The sequence below is a fragment of the Dendropsophus ebraccatus genome, chromosome 6 (genome assembly GCF_027789765.1).
Source record: "Dendropsophus ebraccatus isolate aDenEbr1 chromosome 6, aDenEbr1.pat, whole genome shotgun sequence".
Classification (NCBI taxonomy): Eukaryota; Metazoa; Chordata; class Amphibia; order Anura; family Hylidae; genus Dendropsophus; species Dendropsophus ebraccatus.
Window position 1 is genome coordinate 125,553,247 of NC_091459.1, and position 19,305 is coordinate 125,572,551.

The 19,305-nt window shown below is 40.5% G+C and overlaps 1 protein-coding gene across 7 annotated transcripts in view; it reads left to right on the plus strand.

Moving 5' to 3' along the window:
* Positions 1–19,305, plus strand: part of SUPT3H (SPT3 homolog, SAGA and STAGA complex component) — a 389,270-nt gene that overhangs the window by 210,269 nt on the left and 159,696 nt on the right. For all 7 annotated transcript variants that reach the window (XM_069975873.1, XM_069975874.1, XM_069975875.1 and 4 more), the window contains one exon: positions 12,784–12,868. In XM_069975873.1, coding sequence (XP_069831974.1) covers positions 12,784–12,868 — 85 coding nt within the window. The remainder of the gene's footprint in view (positions 1–12,783; positions 12,869–19,305) is intronic.

Consider the following 19,305-nt stretch of genomic DNA (forward strand, 5'->3'; position numbering starts at 1 on the left):
AGGGCATCTTCCGTGCATGGACCATAATCAAAGAACGTGTCAATGTAATGACACGGGAAAAAACAAGGCCAGGTATCAATCCACATACAGCTGTTTCGGGGTGTTGCCCCTCATCAGCGTGGAGCAGGATTCTGGCTATGTGGGAGCAATGCCTAGTAGAGCCATACGGGAAACAGATCACTGATCTCAGGGAGACCTGGCCTTGGTTTTTCCCTTGTCATTACATTGACTTATAGGGCTACTTAATATGGTGGTTTTGGTGGTTTCCTTACAGGAGCCACCCCTTGGCTGGGTCCTTCCCGGAAGGATATCTGGCTAGTCCTGTGTTTCGAGACTCTTCAATGAGGCTCCACGGGCTCTTCTTTTGCATATTCATGTTTTCCAGGGGGCAATGCACTAGTGATTTCACTGCATTGAGCGCTTTCTCTAGCAGCCGACAGTGTTATCGTTTGGCTGGTCTCCCTGAGATCAGCGATCTATTTCTCTTAATGCTCAGAGCATGACAGACACCCCCCTTCATAGGTCAAAATATTGTTTTGGGAGTCTGTGAGATCTAGTATCGGGCAGAGGATTGTGGCTTCTGTTGTGAATGGATGTGTGAACATAGCCTTAAAAAACACAGCTTTTTTGTTCCCTTTTCCTTCTTGCCTCGACTTCCTGCAACCCCCTAATGATTTAATTATCCTTTGATGATGCAGTGTCAATACTGAACTCAGCAGCTGGAGAGCACATCTTGGTATAAAGTCAGTAACCAAAATATAATGATTGGAAACGGATGCGGCGCTGAAGTCTCTGCCTTTGTTTTTGCTAGCTGCTAGTTCTAAGCGCAGAAAGCTTTGAAACCCTAAACGTTTCGTCCTTATTTTTCTTATTCTTTTATTCTCCCTCAATTGCAGTAGTGCGCCTTTATTTTATTTGTTAAGGGGGTAAAAAAAGATTAAAGGAGAAGAGTTTGGGGAAGTTTATTTACACAGGTCATGATTGCAGAGCGGTTAGCTAAAAAACAAGACCTTCCTGACGACGTTACCTGAGGTGACTTCCTATCTTTAAGGTTTCACAATGTTCTCATGAAATTGTTTCCAGAACAGTCTGACCCTTTAGTAGTATTGCTACGAAACAGCTCGCTGCCACCTACATGGTCACTTAGCATCCATGTGGAAAAATGTTATTCAGCTCTTACTGGAGACTGAGTAGTTTCTTAAACAAATACCAGGTTCTTGAGTTGCCTCCATCTGTCCTGATATACGTTCTGTACAGGCATTTCTCTTATATGTTTTGGAAAAGTCGGTAGACGACCACTATTACCATTAAGCTAGGTTTACTTAAAGGGGTGAAATTTATTACAGGTTTTGGTGTAAGTGTCCCCACTTCCCCCGTGTCAAAAATACAGCATAGAGGAAAAGTAGACAATGTTGGACAAAAATTTTAATTTTTTCCCCCATTGATTTTCTAGTGAAAGCATTGACATATTCCCTCCAGAAATTTTTTGGACAAGTGTAGAGATGAGCGAACCTCGAGCATGCTCCAGTCCATCCGAACCCGAACTTTCGGCATTTGATTAGCGGTGGCTGCTGAACTTGGATAAAGCCCTAAGGCTATGTGGAAAACATGGATATAGTCATTGGCTGTGTCCATGTTTTCCAGACAACCTTAGAGCTTTATCCAAGTTCTGCAGCCCCCTCTAATCAAATGCCGAAGGATCGGGTTCGGATGGACTCGAACCCGATTCGCTCATCTCTAGTCAAGTGTTTTTATGGTTCAGTGGAAGTTTGTCTGACCAAAATAAAAATTCCGCTGCCGAGGAGCATAATAAAGAACCTTCACTTAGCAATCCTGGTGTCCCTGCAGTGCCAAATCACAGGCTCATTTACTGCCGCTGGGCTTTTTGATCTCCTGATCCTACAATGTCACGAATCGCCTTAGGAATGCCCGCCCAGCCAGTCAGCGACTGGAGCAGGACACCATTGCAATCATCGATTGGCTGGGCAGAGCCTTTTCACCAGGTTGTGACGACAGAGGAACCCTGGAAACCATCAGTGGTCAGTGAGCCTGTCACACAGCGCTACTGTTCCACGGCAACGGGAAAGTAGAGCTTCTTTATTATGTTCCTGCACAGCCCTTCCTGCTGCGGATTTTTTATGTTTGCCAGTGTTGTTGTCAAAATTGGCACAAAGACCACCTTCCTGCTCAGCTGATCAGTGGCACGACTCCACTGCAGTCCTTTGGCCAATACCAACAAAAGAAAGGGCTGCACAATGGGGACTGAAACTGCAAGAATGGGGGAAGTGGGAAAGCTAAATGTATGTTTTTCCCACAGGATAGGGGACAAGTATGAGATTGCGGGTGATCTGACTTCCGTGCCCCATCAATGTTCCCTAGATCAATGCCCCGGCTCCTTTGTTATGAATAGAGCCGTGGGTTCGGGTGTGACCCGAAGTTCCTTTATTCTGTATGGAGCCAAAGGAAAGAGCCAAGTGTTGTACTCTGGTCTGTCTGGAGACTCCATATAGAACAAATGAAGATTCACGTCACGCACTCTATTCAAAGGGGCCAGGTTATCGATCTAGTGATCTCCGGAGACCATTGAGGTCATACCCGCCACAGTCTCATACTTGCGCCTATTCTGTTGACTTACTTTTTGAAGAAGGCTTCCATGTTTTTTTTGTAAATCACGAAACCGTCTTAATCTCATGGATTTTTTCTATTGACTGAGTTTACATTGTAATACCTGGCACAGCAATGCTCATGTGTGGGCAAATCAATGGTATTTTCTCATGTGGTAATTACATTCCAGAGGACGGGTGAAGGTACACAAGCCATTGTAGTCGAGAGAAAAGGCCTTTTCAGCAGTCTGACATGTAAAGGTTCCTCAGCTTGTTGTGCGTCTTGATCCCTCCTGAAATGTTAGTAATGTATCTGAACCTATTTTCCTGGCAGAGAAGAAGTGAGACAACTAACAGGATGACTGTATAACCACAAACCTGAGTGGACAAATGGGATCATTTCCAGAAATTCAACCTTTATTACCAGTCAGCGTAGGCAGAAGACAATAACTCTTGGGGATCATTTTCAAACCACATTTACTCACATGTCCATCACCAATTTAACCAGCTTACTACATGTGCTGTGTCTAGCTCAAGGGTTTTTGGTGTTTAACAGGATCTTTCTGTATGCACTTACGGTTACATATGTATGGCCGTGTTAGTATTTGTGGGACAGGCTTTAAAGGGGTATTCCCCCTCCCTTCTCTGTCCCGCTTTTGACTGCTAGAGATGAGAAGGCGCCACGGAACTCTCAACCTTAGGATAGGTTAGGGAGAAACACCACAATGGACCATGATGCATCATATTTCCATTACCATGGACCATATTACCTCAAGTCATTGTGGTCCTTCAGAGGCATCTTTTCCGGCACAGTTCCAGGACTGTCGTCATGGTTGTGTTATAATAGAAACCATGAAGTGTGGCAGACAGTGTGACAGATTGGCGTTCTCACCTCTCCCCCTCACGTACAGTGCGACCTTATTACATCGCCCCCGCTCCATCTCCATTGCTCCCGTCTCAAATGAGAGATCCAGTGCCATAGTCTTACATAGTGCTGGGCTTCTCACTGGAGATGGGAGTTTCAGAGACACTCTGCAGCAGGGTGAAGTAGTTGTGAATTGCAAAAAATTAAAAAAGTTAAGTACATGTGGGGCTTAACAGATAGAATGAGCCATGCAGCCGACACATCTAGAATTTTGGGAATTTTTTCATCTGCAGCTCTTAAAAAAACATCTGCTCAGCCCTTAACATAATCCGTGGGCTTCAGTCCTCCATTATTTGACTATTAAGGGGGAGATTTATCAAACATGGTGTAAAATGAAACCAGCTCAGTTGCCCCTAGCGACCAATCAGATTCCACCTTTCATTTTCCAAAGAGTCTGTGAGGAATGAAAGGTGGAATCTGATTGGTTGCTAGGGGCAACTGAGCCGGTTTCACTTTACACCATGTTTGATAAATCTCCCCCTAAGGGCCTATTACACCTTGTACGGTGGTGATATACTGTGCCTTTTTGCTTCTTTTTGGTGCCCAAGAGGTTAACCAAGACCGTTCCCTTCACAAGGGCGACTGCAATGCACAGAGAGGTTGCACCGGATTGTCAGCCTGTGTTTAATTAGTTAAATTGAAAAATGGCTTTCGAGTGATATTAAAAGCGCATACTGTATCGGTAATCATGTGAATGTTTACGTGCGGTCCCCCCCACACCGCCCCGTGCTGCCGCCCGACATCCCAGGAATTCATTTGTATCATTAGCGACACCCTCAATGTGTATACACAAAGTAAGTCTCTTGCGACTTGGGCCTTTTCATGTTGCCTTTCAGTGAGTTTCCCCCGCTGCCTGGGGTTGCAGTTCTCAATGAGGCACTTTGTTGGGTGGGTGATGAGTCTTGTGTGTCTCCTCATCAGAAAAGAAAATGAGTGATCAGTGTCCAGTTCGGAGTTTCTCGGAGGATAATTGTCTCGTGTGCTTCCTGATCAAAGCTGCACCCCCCTTTGTGAACAGGCGAATGGAACTTATTACACAACTGGAGCACATTATTCATCCGCTCATTGGCAGCCGCATGGCTGTGTACAAATCATTAATGTTTACAGCTCTTCCCATGCTGATAAAGTATACTGTGTGACTGATGAGAGAGGAGGCGGGGGAGGCTGACCTTATACTCTGCTAAAAACGCCAAAAAATACTTCTGTTTTCTGTTTTTTTTTTTTTGTTTTGTTTTTTATGGAACAGGTTAAATTTTGGTCCTTAGGGAATTTTCCTTTTCAACTAACATAATAAAAAACTTTGCAGGGTTTGAATGCGCCCATCTTTACATTACTTTTTTATTATTTCTTTACTCCGGCGGTATTAAATAATAGTGAGAAACTTTTTTTTTTTTATACCTACCATCACTCCTGGGTCCATCTCTGTTTGATTCTCCTGACGAACGCGGGTCCTCTGAGCTCCCGTCAGCATCACCAGAGTTGTCCTTTAAGAATTAAAATTTCTAATGGTAAACAATTCAGTACATAATTGTATTATTTGTCTTCTGTCTCCCTCTATATACTTTAAATTTTAGTTTTCTATGTTTATATCTTCATTATACATATGGCCACTTAGTGTCTCTCTTCACTGTGCATATGTACAGCTGCTGTGCGTCCACATTCAGTAGAAGGGAATCCTTTGGGTGCTTGCATTGTATGGTCAGCTCTCCTGTCACACAGCACCGAAACCTCTGTAACCACACAGCGGCATTATACTGACTGAATTGTTGTATAACATAGAGCATTGTCTCCTAGCAAGCTGCAGAGCTGATAATATATTAAGCAAAAATTTATTAATTAAAAAATGTAATTAAAAAATTAAAGATACTTAGCCTAAGTAAATTGCCCTTAGTTGACATGCAACCTACATGAAGAACAGGGGTCGTTCCTTGTGTGAGCGGACAAAGTTTCAGAAGCACTGAACTACATCATAACTGTTGGGTGATCATAGGTAATCAGATATAGCATGAACCTCTCCTGACCGGGTATCACAAAATATTTTTTTTTCAATAATAACTATGAAGATAAGTCCACAGTGTCAGAAACCATTCATAATATCACAGCTTCCTGTAGCTCAGTGTGTGTGATGTATGAAGATGGTAATTCTGAGAATTAGGGAACTTGTACCTGAAATTCTAGGATATGCGAATCCTATAAGCTCTTCTCCATCATCAAAAAAAATATTTTTAAATCAATTAATGCCAGAAAGTTATACAGATTTGTAATTTACTTCTTTTTAAAAATCTTTCAGTACTTATCAGCTGCTGTATGTCCTGCAGGAAGTGGTGTATTCTCTCCAGTCTGACACAGTGCTCTCTGCTGCCACCTCTGTCCATGTCAGGAACTGTGCCGAGCTGTGGAGATTATGGGGATTTGCTGCTGCTCTGGACAGTTCCTGACATGGACAGAGGTGGCAGCAGAGAGCAATGTGTCAGAACAAGAGTAGTTCTTCTATATAAATAGAAAGCAGTCCCCTAGTTTCTCATCTCCTGTCTTGCTTATAATGGCTTTAGCATTGCTCGCTATGTGACAATCCCTGCATTGTGTCACATTTACACTTTCTGACTATCATGTCACTTGTAAACTAGCTTGGCTCCCTTTATGGCTCTCTGACCCTGCGTGTCTTTATACCGCAAACCACATTTACAGAGGACTTTAGTGGCCTTCTCTCTTCACTCCTGGCTTCTCCTTAGCAGGCTACACCACCAACAAGACGTGACAATTACTGCGTAACAGCTGCTGAGATGTCAGATGGAGCTAACGCCACACTGAGGATTTCATGGATACTGAGAGACGTGTGGCAGCTCAGTGACTGCAGGACTCGGCTCTGTATACAGCAGCAAGGCTCCCTATACTATACTTCTGTATGCTGAGCCACCATAGTCTCCATGCATATATACAGATTCTGCTCTCTTTTATCTTGAAAAGCCATGGGCACACATGGATACAGTGCAATAATGTTTTTGGTGTAATGGAAGAGGAAGCATTTATCTCATGATGGTTCAATCAGTGCTTCTATGTACAAGAATATAACTACTATAATACTGCTTCTATGTACAAGAATATAGCTACTATAATACTGCTCTTATATACAAGAATATAACTACTATAATACTGCTCCTATATACAAGAATATAACTACTATAATACTGCTCCTATATACAAGAATATAACTACTATAACACTGCTCCCTATATACAAGACTATAACTACTATAATACTGCTCCTATATACAAGAATATAACTACTATATATTATATAGGAGCAGTATGATAGTAGATATATTCTTGTATATAGGAGCAGTATTATATAAGTTATAGTCTTGTATATAAGAGCAGTATTACACTAGTTATATTCTTGTATATAAGAGCAGTATTACAGTAGTTATATTCTTGTATATAGGAGCAGTATTATAGTAGGTATATTCTTGTATATAGAGAGCAGTATTATAGTAGTTATATTCTTGTATATAGAGAGCAGTATTACAGTAGTTATATTCTTGTATATAGGGGGCAGTATTATAGTAGTTATATTCTTGTATATAGGGGGCAGTATTATAGTAGTTATATTCTTGTATATAGGAGGCAGTATTATAGTAGTTATATTCCTGTATATAGGGGCAGTATTATAGTAGTTATATTCCTGTATATAGGAGCAGTATTATAGTAGTTATATTCCTGTACATAGGAGCAGTATTATAGTAGTTATATTCTTGTATATAGGAGCAGTATTATAGTAGTTATATTCTTGCATATAGGAGGCAGTATTATAGTAGTTATATTCCTGTATATAGGGGCAGTATTATAGTAGTTATATTCCTGTATATAGGAGCAGTATTATAGTAGTTATATTCCTGTACATAGGAGCAGTATTATAGTAGTTATATTCTTGTATATAGGAGCAGTATTATAGTAGTTATATTCTTGTATATAGGAGCAGTATTATAGTAGTTATATTCTTGCATATAGGAGGCAGTATTATAGTAGTTATATTCCTGTATATAGGAGCAGTATTATAGTAGTTATATTCCTGTATATAGGAGCAGTATTATAGTAGTTATATTCCTGTACATAGGAGCAGTATTATAGTAGTTATATTCTTGTATATAGGAGCAGTATTATAGTAGTTATATTCTTATATATAGGGGGCATTATTATAGTAGTTATATTCTTGTACATAGGAGCAGTATTATAGTAGTTATATTCTTGTACATAGGAGCAGTATTATAGTAGTTATATTCTTGTACAGAGGGAGTAGTTTTATAACAACTGTAATGCTGCCCCCTGTATACAAGAATATGTCACTAAACAATTATCAGAACCTTTATACCTGTTACTCTTTTTCACATGAAGCATTGCCGGCAAGTAAGTTTCCATACACCTCTGGATCGCTTAATTATCACAAGCACGTATAAGTTTCTTGTGAAGTACGCAGGGTTCTGAGAAAGTTACCTGTAAAGTTGCGCTGTAACCACCAAAAAAGCTGTAGAAAAAAAAAAAAAGATAATTTTGGGTGTGATTGAGGTATTCTGAGGCAAAAGCTTTACAGGGGCAGTGTCAACATATATGAGTCAGACCTGGCCCTGTGAGAAACAGGCGGAAGCGCTTGCGGCCTGGTCTATGTGGGTTTTTTTTCTCTCATTTTTGCTGGTTAAAACCACCGTGCTGATGTCTACAAGTGCTCAAAGTGGGAGGAGGCGGCAGCAGCTGGAGTGTGGGAAATGATAAGTGTGATATGTAGTTGACATGAAATGTCTCCACTGCCGTTCTAGATAAGAGGACAGCATGGCTGAGTAGTCCACGTTTTCTTTAGAATTGCTGCATGATGGGGCCTTTGTAAAAGCATGATTTTTTCACTTCTTTTTAGGCTGGGTTCACACTACGTACATTTCAGTCAGTATTGTGGTCCTCATATTGCAACCAAAACCAGGAGTGGATAAAAAATACAGAAAAGATCTGTTCATACAATATTGAAATTGAGTGGATGGCCGTCATTTAATGGCAAATATTTGCTGTTATTTTAAAACAACGGCTGTTGTATCTAAATAATGGCCGTTATTTACTGTTATTTGATGGCCATCCACTCAATTTCACCATTGTATGAACAGAGCCTTTCTGTGTTTTCAATCCACTCCTGGTTTGGGTTGCAATATGAGGACCACAATACTGACTGAAATATACGTAGTGTGAACCCAGCCTTATACTGTAAACATTTACTTTTTTTTAATTTCTAGGAATTTTTTTTTGCTTTGGACAGTTTTTGAAATTTTCTATTTTTGCTTGTATCTTTCAAATCAGGGATCGGGAACCTGTTGCAAAACTACAATTCACTTCACGCCAGTTTCGTTGGTCAATAATTTAATTCTAACGAATCCATCATTGTGCAATTAAATATACTGTCAAAAAATAAATATATATATAAATATACATTTATTTATATATCTATTTATTTTAACAGTATATTTAATTGCAAAATGATGGATTCGTTAGAATTAAATTATTGACCAACGAAAGGGACTTTATTACAAAGAAAATGTGTTTTATTAATTTAATATATTAACTATTAGAGGCATCGGCATTCGGCATCATTGCCGGCTATTTTTGAAGTACTCCGTACGGACCGCCTGTCAATCCTCGGCCGCATGTCCAGCCGCAAACAATGGTCTTGTTCATTTTTTACGGGTCCGTTTACGATCGGGCCGTAGATTCATATATAGTGTGCACTGTGCAGCCGTATATCGTATACTTTCCAGCGTACGCATGAACCACCAAAAATACCGCCGCACAATTACAGCCGCAAATACAGCCGCACACTTACATAGTCTGAACCTGGCCATAAAGCGTAACTGTCATTTCAGGGCCATTTTTCTGAAAACATTAAATTTCAACAGTACAAGCGATTTTAAGAAATTCTGTAATAGGTTTTATGTACTAAAAGAGTTTCCTTCTGGACTGAAAAAGCAATCTCCCAGCCTCCCCCCCCTCACAACAAATGAAGCAGGATTTCTGTCTCCATTATGTGGCTATGGAGAGGGGAGGGGCTGATAGGAGTGACTGAGCATGGAGCAGTCCTGCACAGCACAACACCCTGCAATCTTCTCTCAGTAAGTTCATAGATAAGCACTGACCTTTCTGACCCCTGAATTTAGCGTTTTAGGTGCCCAGAGAGTTTACAAACAGCTGACCTTCATGTCACCTCTTCCTGCTCCCTCATCTCCCTCAGCCCCTCCCCCCTTCATAGGCTTACAATGGAGAGAGCAGAACCCGTCTTCACTGGCTTCTCTGTAATGAAGACGTATTTGCCTGATAATGCACAGATAAGAAGTCAGGGGGGGAGGCTGGGAGATTGCTTCCTGAGTACAGAAAGAGGCTTTTTTGGCTGATGAAACCTATTACAGAGTTTCTTAAAATCCCTTATACTACTGATTTCTGCAATAAAAAAAAACATGACAGTTACGCTTTAACATCGCAGTCTGATGGGCGGAGCAGTCAGATTCTAGTCCAACATCTCGGAAGCATGAAAAAGCGTTGTGGAGCGAGGGATAGGCAGTCTCTGTAATGTGAGCTTTATGTTACCCTGGGTATGTGTGTAGGACTTATTTTTTAATTTTTTCCCTCTTCCCAGCTGCATGTTCATATTTTCAGCTACAATAAGTCTTTTTTAGGCCAAAAAAAAAAGTGTCTGTTTTCAGTTGTCTTTCAAAATGGTGCCTACAAACACTAAACAAATATCTTCATCGACCTGACCAGCCCCACGCAGATTCATATGGGACCGTCCATTTTTCATACCACCGTCCAAATCCCATCTGATCGCTTTTCTATATATGCTTATGAAGTAGTTTGGTGCACTGGAGGCGGGGCCATTAATATCTCCTCCCCTGGGAGACTTGCACCTTCTGACTGGCCCTGACCTTCCTCTGCCTCAGCGTGTCTCCCTGGGGAGGGGGTATCGGTACAGTGCACCATAGTTCCTTATTAGCATATATAGAAAATGGACCACATCTCAGAAACTGTGTGTTGGTTTGAAAAATGGGTGACGCCATAAGATTCTAAGCGGCCGCGCTGACCAGGTTGTATGAAAATATTTGTTCAGTGCTTGTGGTGGTACATTCACTTTACTAATATGTTGTTTGGCTGTATTGTATATTATCAGTATAGTGTACATGGGTTCGGCACCCTATGTCTATAAAGAGTGTTAGATAATATTAACAGTTGTGCTGAACCTATCTGGTCTGTGTAATACATGGATGGAGATGTTGACAATCAGTTCATCGCCAGGCCAGGATGAGATGTGGCCATCATGAGACACCAACTTTATCCAAAAACTGGGTCAGATCCATGCACAGATAAAATGTTTACCAGTGTATGGATCTAATCCAAGTCTTGCTGCCATAAGAAGATATAATGGGGGTATTATTCTGGTTGGGTCAATTGTGAGGGGTTAAAATCTGCATGCAGTATGAGGCCATGTTCACACAAGGTATGCTTTGCATAAATCACGGCCGTTGTTGCAATTTGCAACAACGGACATGATTTATGCTAAACGTACATTGTATTGGAATGAATGGAATCCCGGGAGCGTGCGGCTCCAGAAATAAAGATCATCCGACCGGGTCACAGAATGGTCGGTGTTATACTACGTGTGAACATGGCCTGACTAATCATATGCTATCTATGTAATGGGAATATAAGTGTACTCACTTTCTCTGCAATTTTACAGACATTGTTAGATGCAAAGAGTGGATTCCAGTCTGACATAACACAACACATTCAGCTACAGCACCTGATCCTCTCTACATCACATATTAAGTAATGAGCGTTCGCTGGTCTAAAAGAGGAAGTGAGCAAAGAACATGTCACTGCCCTAGTACGTCGGATGGTCTGGGATTCCCGTGCCCTCCTCCATGTCTTGCAGTCAACCACATCAGCTATAACATAGGTCTAGACATGGGCGGATCATTAAAGCCACAATTTTCAACGTCTGCGATTTTGACCCGTCACCAAATTCTATTATTATGCAAGGGGATTAGAATAGAATTATAGCTGTTTCCTTGCTTGAACTATAAGTGAAGGTGTAAACGAGGCTATACAATGGATTATCCAGGTATTACTCATGGGTTTTTTAGTAGAAGTTAATTACAAATCTATATAACTTTCTGACCCCTGTTGATTTGAAAGAAAAAGATTTCTGCTGGACAACCCCTTTAAGCTGAGGCTCTGACTTGAACATGAACATACACCTAGCCTGCTGTATATAAGTATACTGATAGAATATAACTTTATATGATTTCAGAAACTTTTATGGCAAAAAATAGTATATAGGAGTGATCGTGTTATTAGAGAAACAGAATTCTTTTTCCCTCTCAATATTACTTTTTTCATTTTTGAAACATAATGATTGAACCCCTTAATGACCAGGGGCGTACATTTACGCCCCTGCAGGCTGGGCCTTAATGCAGAGGGGCGTAAATGTATGCCCTGCTGGGGGGGGGGGCATGCTTCCTAGCAACCGGCCCACACTGTTAATGACGGGCCGCCCCCATTAACTCCTTAAATGCCGTTTTACTGCTAATAAAAAAAAGTTAGAAAACCTAGTAAACATGCAAATCACTGTACTCAGACTGACCTATAGAGTAACAAAAAATTTCAGTTTTACCGTAAAGTGCATTACGTAAACATGGAACCCCTCAAAAATTGGCAGAATCTCACTTTTTGACCCAAATTAATCCCATAAATTATATTTTGGTGGTTCCGTCATTCATTTTATGGCAGCTTGAAAGATGCCATTACAAAGTACACCTGCTCCTGAAAAAACAAGCCCTCACATGGCCCTGTAGATGAAAAAATAAAAGAGTTATGGGTCTTATAAGCTGAGGAGGAAAAAATGAAAACGCAAAAGTGACAATTGGCCCGGTCCTTAAGGGGTTAATATTACTTTTTAATAATATTTTTTTTTTTTCTAACATGATATCATTTTAAAGATAAAATACAAATCTAACACCATAATAATATCAAACACATAATAAAAATATATTTTAAAATAAAAGCTTTACTTTCTGGCATCCTCTGGGACACAGAATGGCCACAGTCACCCAGTGGGGTTTGTTCCCATTCTGCTGGGTTACTGTGTGGATGAGTATTAGGAAAGTCCAGCTTGAAGAACATTTTGTTTTTTCCTTCTGTTCTGGTTCATTTCCATTTCTTTTCTGTATTTTAGGTTCTCACTTGGTGATGCACGTCGCCCCCTGCAGGAGACTGCTGCTCTGGTGGAGGACATTGTTCACACTCAGCTTATCAATCTGGTAAATACTTTTTTTTTTTATGGTACACAGCATTTTTATTAAAAACATCATTTAATGTATATAAAGTAGATACAATAATAGCCAGCAACAGTATCCCCCTCCCCTTTCGTCTTATCTGTAAGCATCCCTGGCCAGAAGTGTATTTTTTATTTCATTAGAAAGAGGAAGATAGATGGATCAAGCATTTAGCATGTACAATTTTAACATGCCTGATCCCGTTTTACCACAACATCTACCATAAATCTAACATGTATCACCTTAAAGAAGCAGTGCACTTTTTTTTTTTTTCCCCTCCCCTGCCGCAGGCTGATATGTACATTTAGCATTGACAATCTGTTTCCAGCAGCACTGCATCATTCCGGTGGTACGTCGCCACTCGGGTCCTGCTGATTCCCATGGGACCTCTTCTTATTAGCTGCGGTCCAGCTGGTGGCCGGAATTCAGACTCTCCAATTCCTCTCTATAAGAGCGCTCTCAAAGAGATGCATTGGAGACCCTAACTTCTGGTCTTCAAAATCAGTGGGTAAAGAATAGGGGCAGAAGAGCCGTGATGTCACTGCCTGAGGGACCCGAACGGCGCTGTACCACCAGAATGAAGCCGATCCACTAGAAACTGATCGGCCTCCATTTCCTTCCTCCCCCCTGCGATCCATAGCCAGGAAACTAGAAACCTGAGGCTTCCGGTTTCCATGGCTACCATTAGGCCTCAGGCATAGACTGCAGCGATGTTAATTTACTGCGCAGTGGTGGGGCGGGGTTAAAGGGGAAGTCTGGGCAAAATAATTTTAAGATATCTTGTTGCCCAACAAAAGTTATGAAAATGACTAATAGACACTTATTATGGGATATGCACCTATAGGGCATTTTCTCTGCACTTACTACAGCATGGCCTGTTCAGGTCTCTGTCACATAAACTGACGACTCCTGCTGCTCCAGTTGTTCCCACCGCTACAGCAGGAACTGGCAGTTAATGTGACGTGACATCACAAACTTTACGCCACATTCACACACCCATAGTGCAGTCCGTGGCCGTGGCCCCGCGGCCGCGGACCACACTACTGTATGTGTATCCGTAGTGCTCTTTGTGAATTAGCCCTTACAGGAACCTGGACAGGCCATGCTCTAGTAAGTGCAGAGAAGATGCACTTTAGGTGCATATCCCATAATAAGTGTCTATTAGTAATTTTCATAAATTTTGTTGGGCAACAAGATATCTTAAAATTATTTTGCCTGGACTTCCCCTTTAAGGCAACTGTATTTTGAGTGAAAATAAAACAGTGAGTAAACAGATGGAAAAAAATAGATGTATTAAGCAGATGATAAATAATGAACATCTTTATTATTTGGATGATCATAAGGAAGTATGGATGTTATATGGCCTATACCCCATTGACCTTAATGGTGCCCATTATTATATTGAAAACATAGCCATGTTTTGACCTCAGAATCATGGCCATAGTTTTTATGGTGGGTGAACATAGCCTAAAGGGTTATTCTCATCTGGGACATTTATGGCATATCTACAGGAAACAGAAGCCGTATCTCATAAGAAGGTTTACACTAAGCAACTGCTGTTGCCAAGATAAAATGGGAGCTCTGATTTAGCTTCCAGGGAGAGCTCTTAATCCTTCTTGAGGATGAAGACAGGTTCACACAGCCTAGCTTCTATTGCACATAGGACTAGCTGCGCTCCATTTCCTGGATTACGTCTTGCTGTCTCTGTTACTAGAGACAGATTTCCCCTAACAAAAGGCAGTGGATAGCAGATTTCTTAGGAGACACCTAGAGGCCAAGACTTCAAAGCTTTTTTTTGAAGAGGTAATACGTCATTTTTGGTTAATGAAATAAATAACAAATGTGTTAGGAATCATGTAGGAATCCTCGGCTGTCAGATGAGAGGGAAATTATTTGAAATTAATAAGAGAGAAGTAAAATTTTGGTGACTTATCAGCCTATGACTAATATACAGCATGTGTAATATGACGTGACTGCAGTCATTTCACTGTGTGATGTCGCTACACGCTATCTCAGTGACCACGGGATGGATTTCTAATAAATAGAAAGAAAAAGCGTGTAATGTGCATAGAGGCAGGCGTTTTATTACCCCGGTACAGGGGAGTTTTTAAGGTTTAACTCTGTTTGATGCAATACTCCATATTAGAAAATTGCATTACTAGCTATTTCCCTGTAAATACCTATAGCCTAACTCATGTTCTTTATCAGTGGAAAAGACTGGTAATACCAAAGAGCATCTGCATTAGATTCACATTCCTCTCTCCAGGATCGAGAGCAGAATACGGGCACACTGGGTACCCATGTGAATGGACGCTTTTGCAACTACTTATTTAAAAAGAAAAACAAGTCTTTAGTCATAGTCTTAATAGGAAGAATATATAGTGTTCTACTCCTATGCAGATTTGCATGATGTATTGTATAAAATTATTCGTTTTTGCTTGCTCAACCAATCATAAGCCATAGCAATTCATAATCATAATCAAAATCATAAACCTAATGATCAGACTCAAGCATGCTGGAGTTGCGCTCATCTCTACCTCTCAACAAATATTTTTTTCTTCATTGCAGTGTATTTTATGTTAATGTGAAGGATGTCATTACAAAGTTCAATTGGTCCCACAAAAAACAAGCCCTCGTATGGCTTTGTAGATAGAAAAAAAATCTGGCTTTTAGCAGGAAAGGAAATAGAAATGTAAATCAAGACATCATAAGTCATTGTGGATTATTATATGTTCTCTTTTTCTTTTTTGTTTATCACAAGTGTCTTTCTTTCATTTATGGGAGTTTGTTTTTTGAAGGAGGGGGGTTGGCTGGTGGTACATGTGGATCATTATGATCTTCCAATCCATTTTTTTTTTTTACAATACTGAAATATGCTATGCAACTGTGACCATCCCAAAAAAAAAAATAAAAAATCATTTGCCTGACATAGAAGAGCCAACGCAGATGTGAACATAGCTTTATTCCTATTTTGCGACCCTCCATAAAGCAGGTGATTAGCTGAACATAAAGCTTTATCGCTCTCGTTGAAGACCGGACCTCTCTATTTTCCTAGGAGGACTCATAGAGCTTCCTGTAGCCGAGTGTTTATGTACTATCCAGATTAGATAAATAAAATCGCAGACGTTTTCTTAACCTATCACCCGCTAAGCCTGTGCAGGGAAGTAGAAGACATTTCTCATGCAGGATTCTCTTTTGCCGTGACATCTCCTAACCCTAAACAAGAAGTAGGCCAGTGCATGGGGGCTGTGAGGAGAAGAGACAGGACAGCAGGCAGACAAATTGCTTTTTTAACCTTGTGCCTCCAGGCTGTAGACAGGCCTTTGGTGTAGAGGAAGTGAAAGTCGTTTTAGTAACTCATTGTTTTGACCTCTGATTGGGACAGGAGGAAGCTCTTAAATCAGATCTGCATGTGCGCTCAATCCAGTGTCATGTGCTCCGGACACATTAGAAGATTATTTCTAAGTCTAATAAGATAAAACAAGCAAAAACTGAGCCTTGAAGTTTGGTGGCATCTCAACAGGTTAGAACTATAGGTAGAGCAAATTATATGTCTTTTCTCACGGGTTCTTCATTGGTGGGCCCCCAGGATCATTTCCTCTGATGGGCCCCAGATACCCCAATCCAACACTGGTGTCAGTTTCACGTTCCTTCCATCTGTTGTTCTCTCTTGTGCTCAGCATGTGTACAGTTGATCACATCACCATATTTCATGACATCTTGGTCCTCCTGGCCTCCAAAGTTATGGTTCCTGATTACTCGTGGTATCTTCTCTTTGTTTTCCCAATCACAAATGTTCATACATCTTGACCTTCTCAAGTTTTGTTGGGCTCTCAGATTTTTGTCCTTAGCTCCATCTTCTGGCTATGGCTAGTCTGTTGTCTGGTACACCTACCCAACTCTAACTACCTTCTTGGTATTGGTCTTTTGCTATCCAGATGATGTTGATGATTGAACTACTTTAGGGAGTGCAAAACATACCAGGAGAAGAGGATTCCTCAGACTTTGTTCCCTAGTTAGTAAGCACTAAAGTGGTTATGAGCATGTCTTGAGCACGCTTGAATCAAATTGCCTGGCATTTGAATACCGATGTTGACGAAGTTGCAAGCAGACCAAGGGAGCCCAGGAAAAAATGGATACAGCCATATCCCAAGGACTGAATCAAACTTAGTCACCCATCAGTATACAAAGTTGTGCTCATCTCTAGTTGTGACGGGTCCCACTGTCTGGTGACTTCCACAACAATGGCATACATTGGAATCATAGCTATAAAAATAAATCGGATTACAGTTATTTCATACTCAAAATAACGGCAGTTATTTAACATACTTTGGCGGCCGCCATAACAATGACAGGCGTTGGAACATTATTTAAGTTTTGGATGAATGATGAGGCGCATTCAACACCATTTTAGGTGTGGCTATTTTTTTAAAGGTCCGTTGAATTTTGTTGAAAAGAGGGTAAATCGACGGCCAAGAAAAAAATCTGTGTGAACAACTTCAAATAACGAAAGTTGTTCACTTAATAACGTCCACCAAAAAATGTCCTTAACATTAATTAAAAGGCCTCTGTGAACAACTAAGGTTCACACTACGTTTTTCCAATGCGTTTTTTTTTTTGTTCCAAAAAATAGATGAAAAAAACCCAAAAACGCATGCAATTGTGTGCATCCGTTTTGATCCGTTTCTCCATTGACTTCCATTATAATAATAAACGGATCACAGCAAATACGTTTTTTTTTTTTTTTTTAACGGACTCAAAAATTTGGTTGACTACTTTTTTTTAGGTCTGTTAAATAAATTTTTAATAATGGAAGTCAATGGAAAAACAGATGGACACAAATGCATCCGTGTTTCCATCAGTTTTTTTGCAAAAACGGATGAAAAAACAGCAAAAACTGACTGTGAAACAAGTCTTATTCTATGCATTGTGTGAACTAACAGCTGTTGTTTCCGTAGACTTCAATGCAAATCACTGAAGACTAAAAAACAGCTGTATCAGAACCTCCATTATCTGATTGCTGATCAGTCCAGAGTATTTAGAGTGGTGTTACATATCTCATAGGTCATGGACTATCCAGAAACAATCATTGCCCTCTTGACTATTTCCAGACCCCCAGGTTTCCCTTTGATGACTTCATTGTGCCTGACGTATACCCCACCAGAAGTTCTGTGTGTTATAACTCCCTTTAATGTTCTCCTTCCAGAGAAGATTTATCGTTCCGAGCTATTCTTTCGGAGTCTTCTAGCGAGCACATCGTGAGGCCACTTCTCCTGTGGGGTCGTAACACAAATCATATTCCCTGTAACATGACTGTCCCTCAGGGCAGAGAGAGTAATGACTTCTTGCACAATGGTTGTCTGGAGAGCACTAAGAAACACTGTGGGATTGATAACAAGACCTGACAGGAGCTGACCCCGTTGCAAGGTTGCAGTGTTTCAACAGGTGTCTGCCCACAAGCCGGGGCGAAAAACAATCCGCTCCACAGAGGCACGCTTACCGCCAGTAATAAAGACCACTGTTCACTAATTTGACAACATTGCGGTCACTCTCATTATTGCTGTGAATCCATTATTGTTCTACACAGGGGTTTTTTTTCCTCTTTGTCTGAAAACCACAAGGGTGGATAATAGACGAAACCACTCATGAATTTCCAGTCCTTTTTAAACAGCCAAGGCTTAAAAATAATGAACGTATGGGCTACGACATAATGGGATTTTCCAGGATGGGATGTCTCCATTAATTTCTCTTACATTCGAAGGCTCTTAACTGGGATAGGACGGGCTTGGCTTTATGCACTTTATATGGACTTACAAGACTTGAAAGAGAGAGCTGAGGTTTTAACATTGAGCATAGAAGATTGTCAGCAGAAAAAGACCACCTGGTCCATCTAATCTGCCCTATTAGTATTTCCTTTCTTATTATCTTAGGATATATATATATATATATATATATATATGTGTATATATATATATATATATATATATATATATATATATATATTTATTTATCCCAGTTTTACCAAGCACATCTGCTGGAAGTTTGTTCCAAGCATCTACTACTCTTTCAGTAAAGTAATATTTTCTCATGTTGCTTCTGATCTTTCCCCCAACTTTCCTCAGATTATGTCCCCTTATTTAAAACGCTTACTTTTTGAACCTTATTTAGTCCTTTACCATATATTAAGTTTTAGATCATGTTCCCTCTTTCACTTCTTTCCTCCAGACTATACAGATTTAGATCCCTAAAGGGAACCAATCAGCACATTAGGCCTCCTTGCCTGTCAATCCTCCCACAGAGGGCTCTTACAGGACAGAGAGTCGTGACTAGTCACAGCCCAGATGACTAGTTCACGGCTCTCCACTTGCCTTGCGTGCAGGATTATAAAGTATTTTATCGGACATGAAGACTATGGAGCCCGG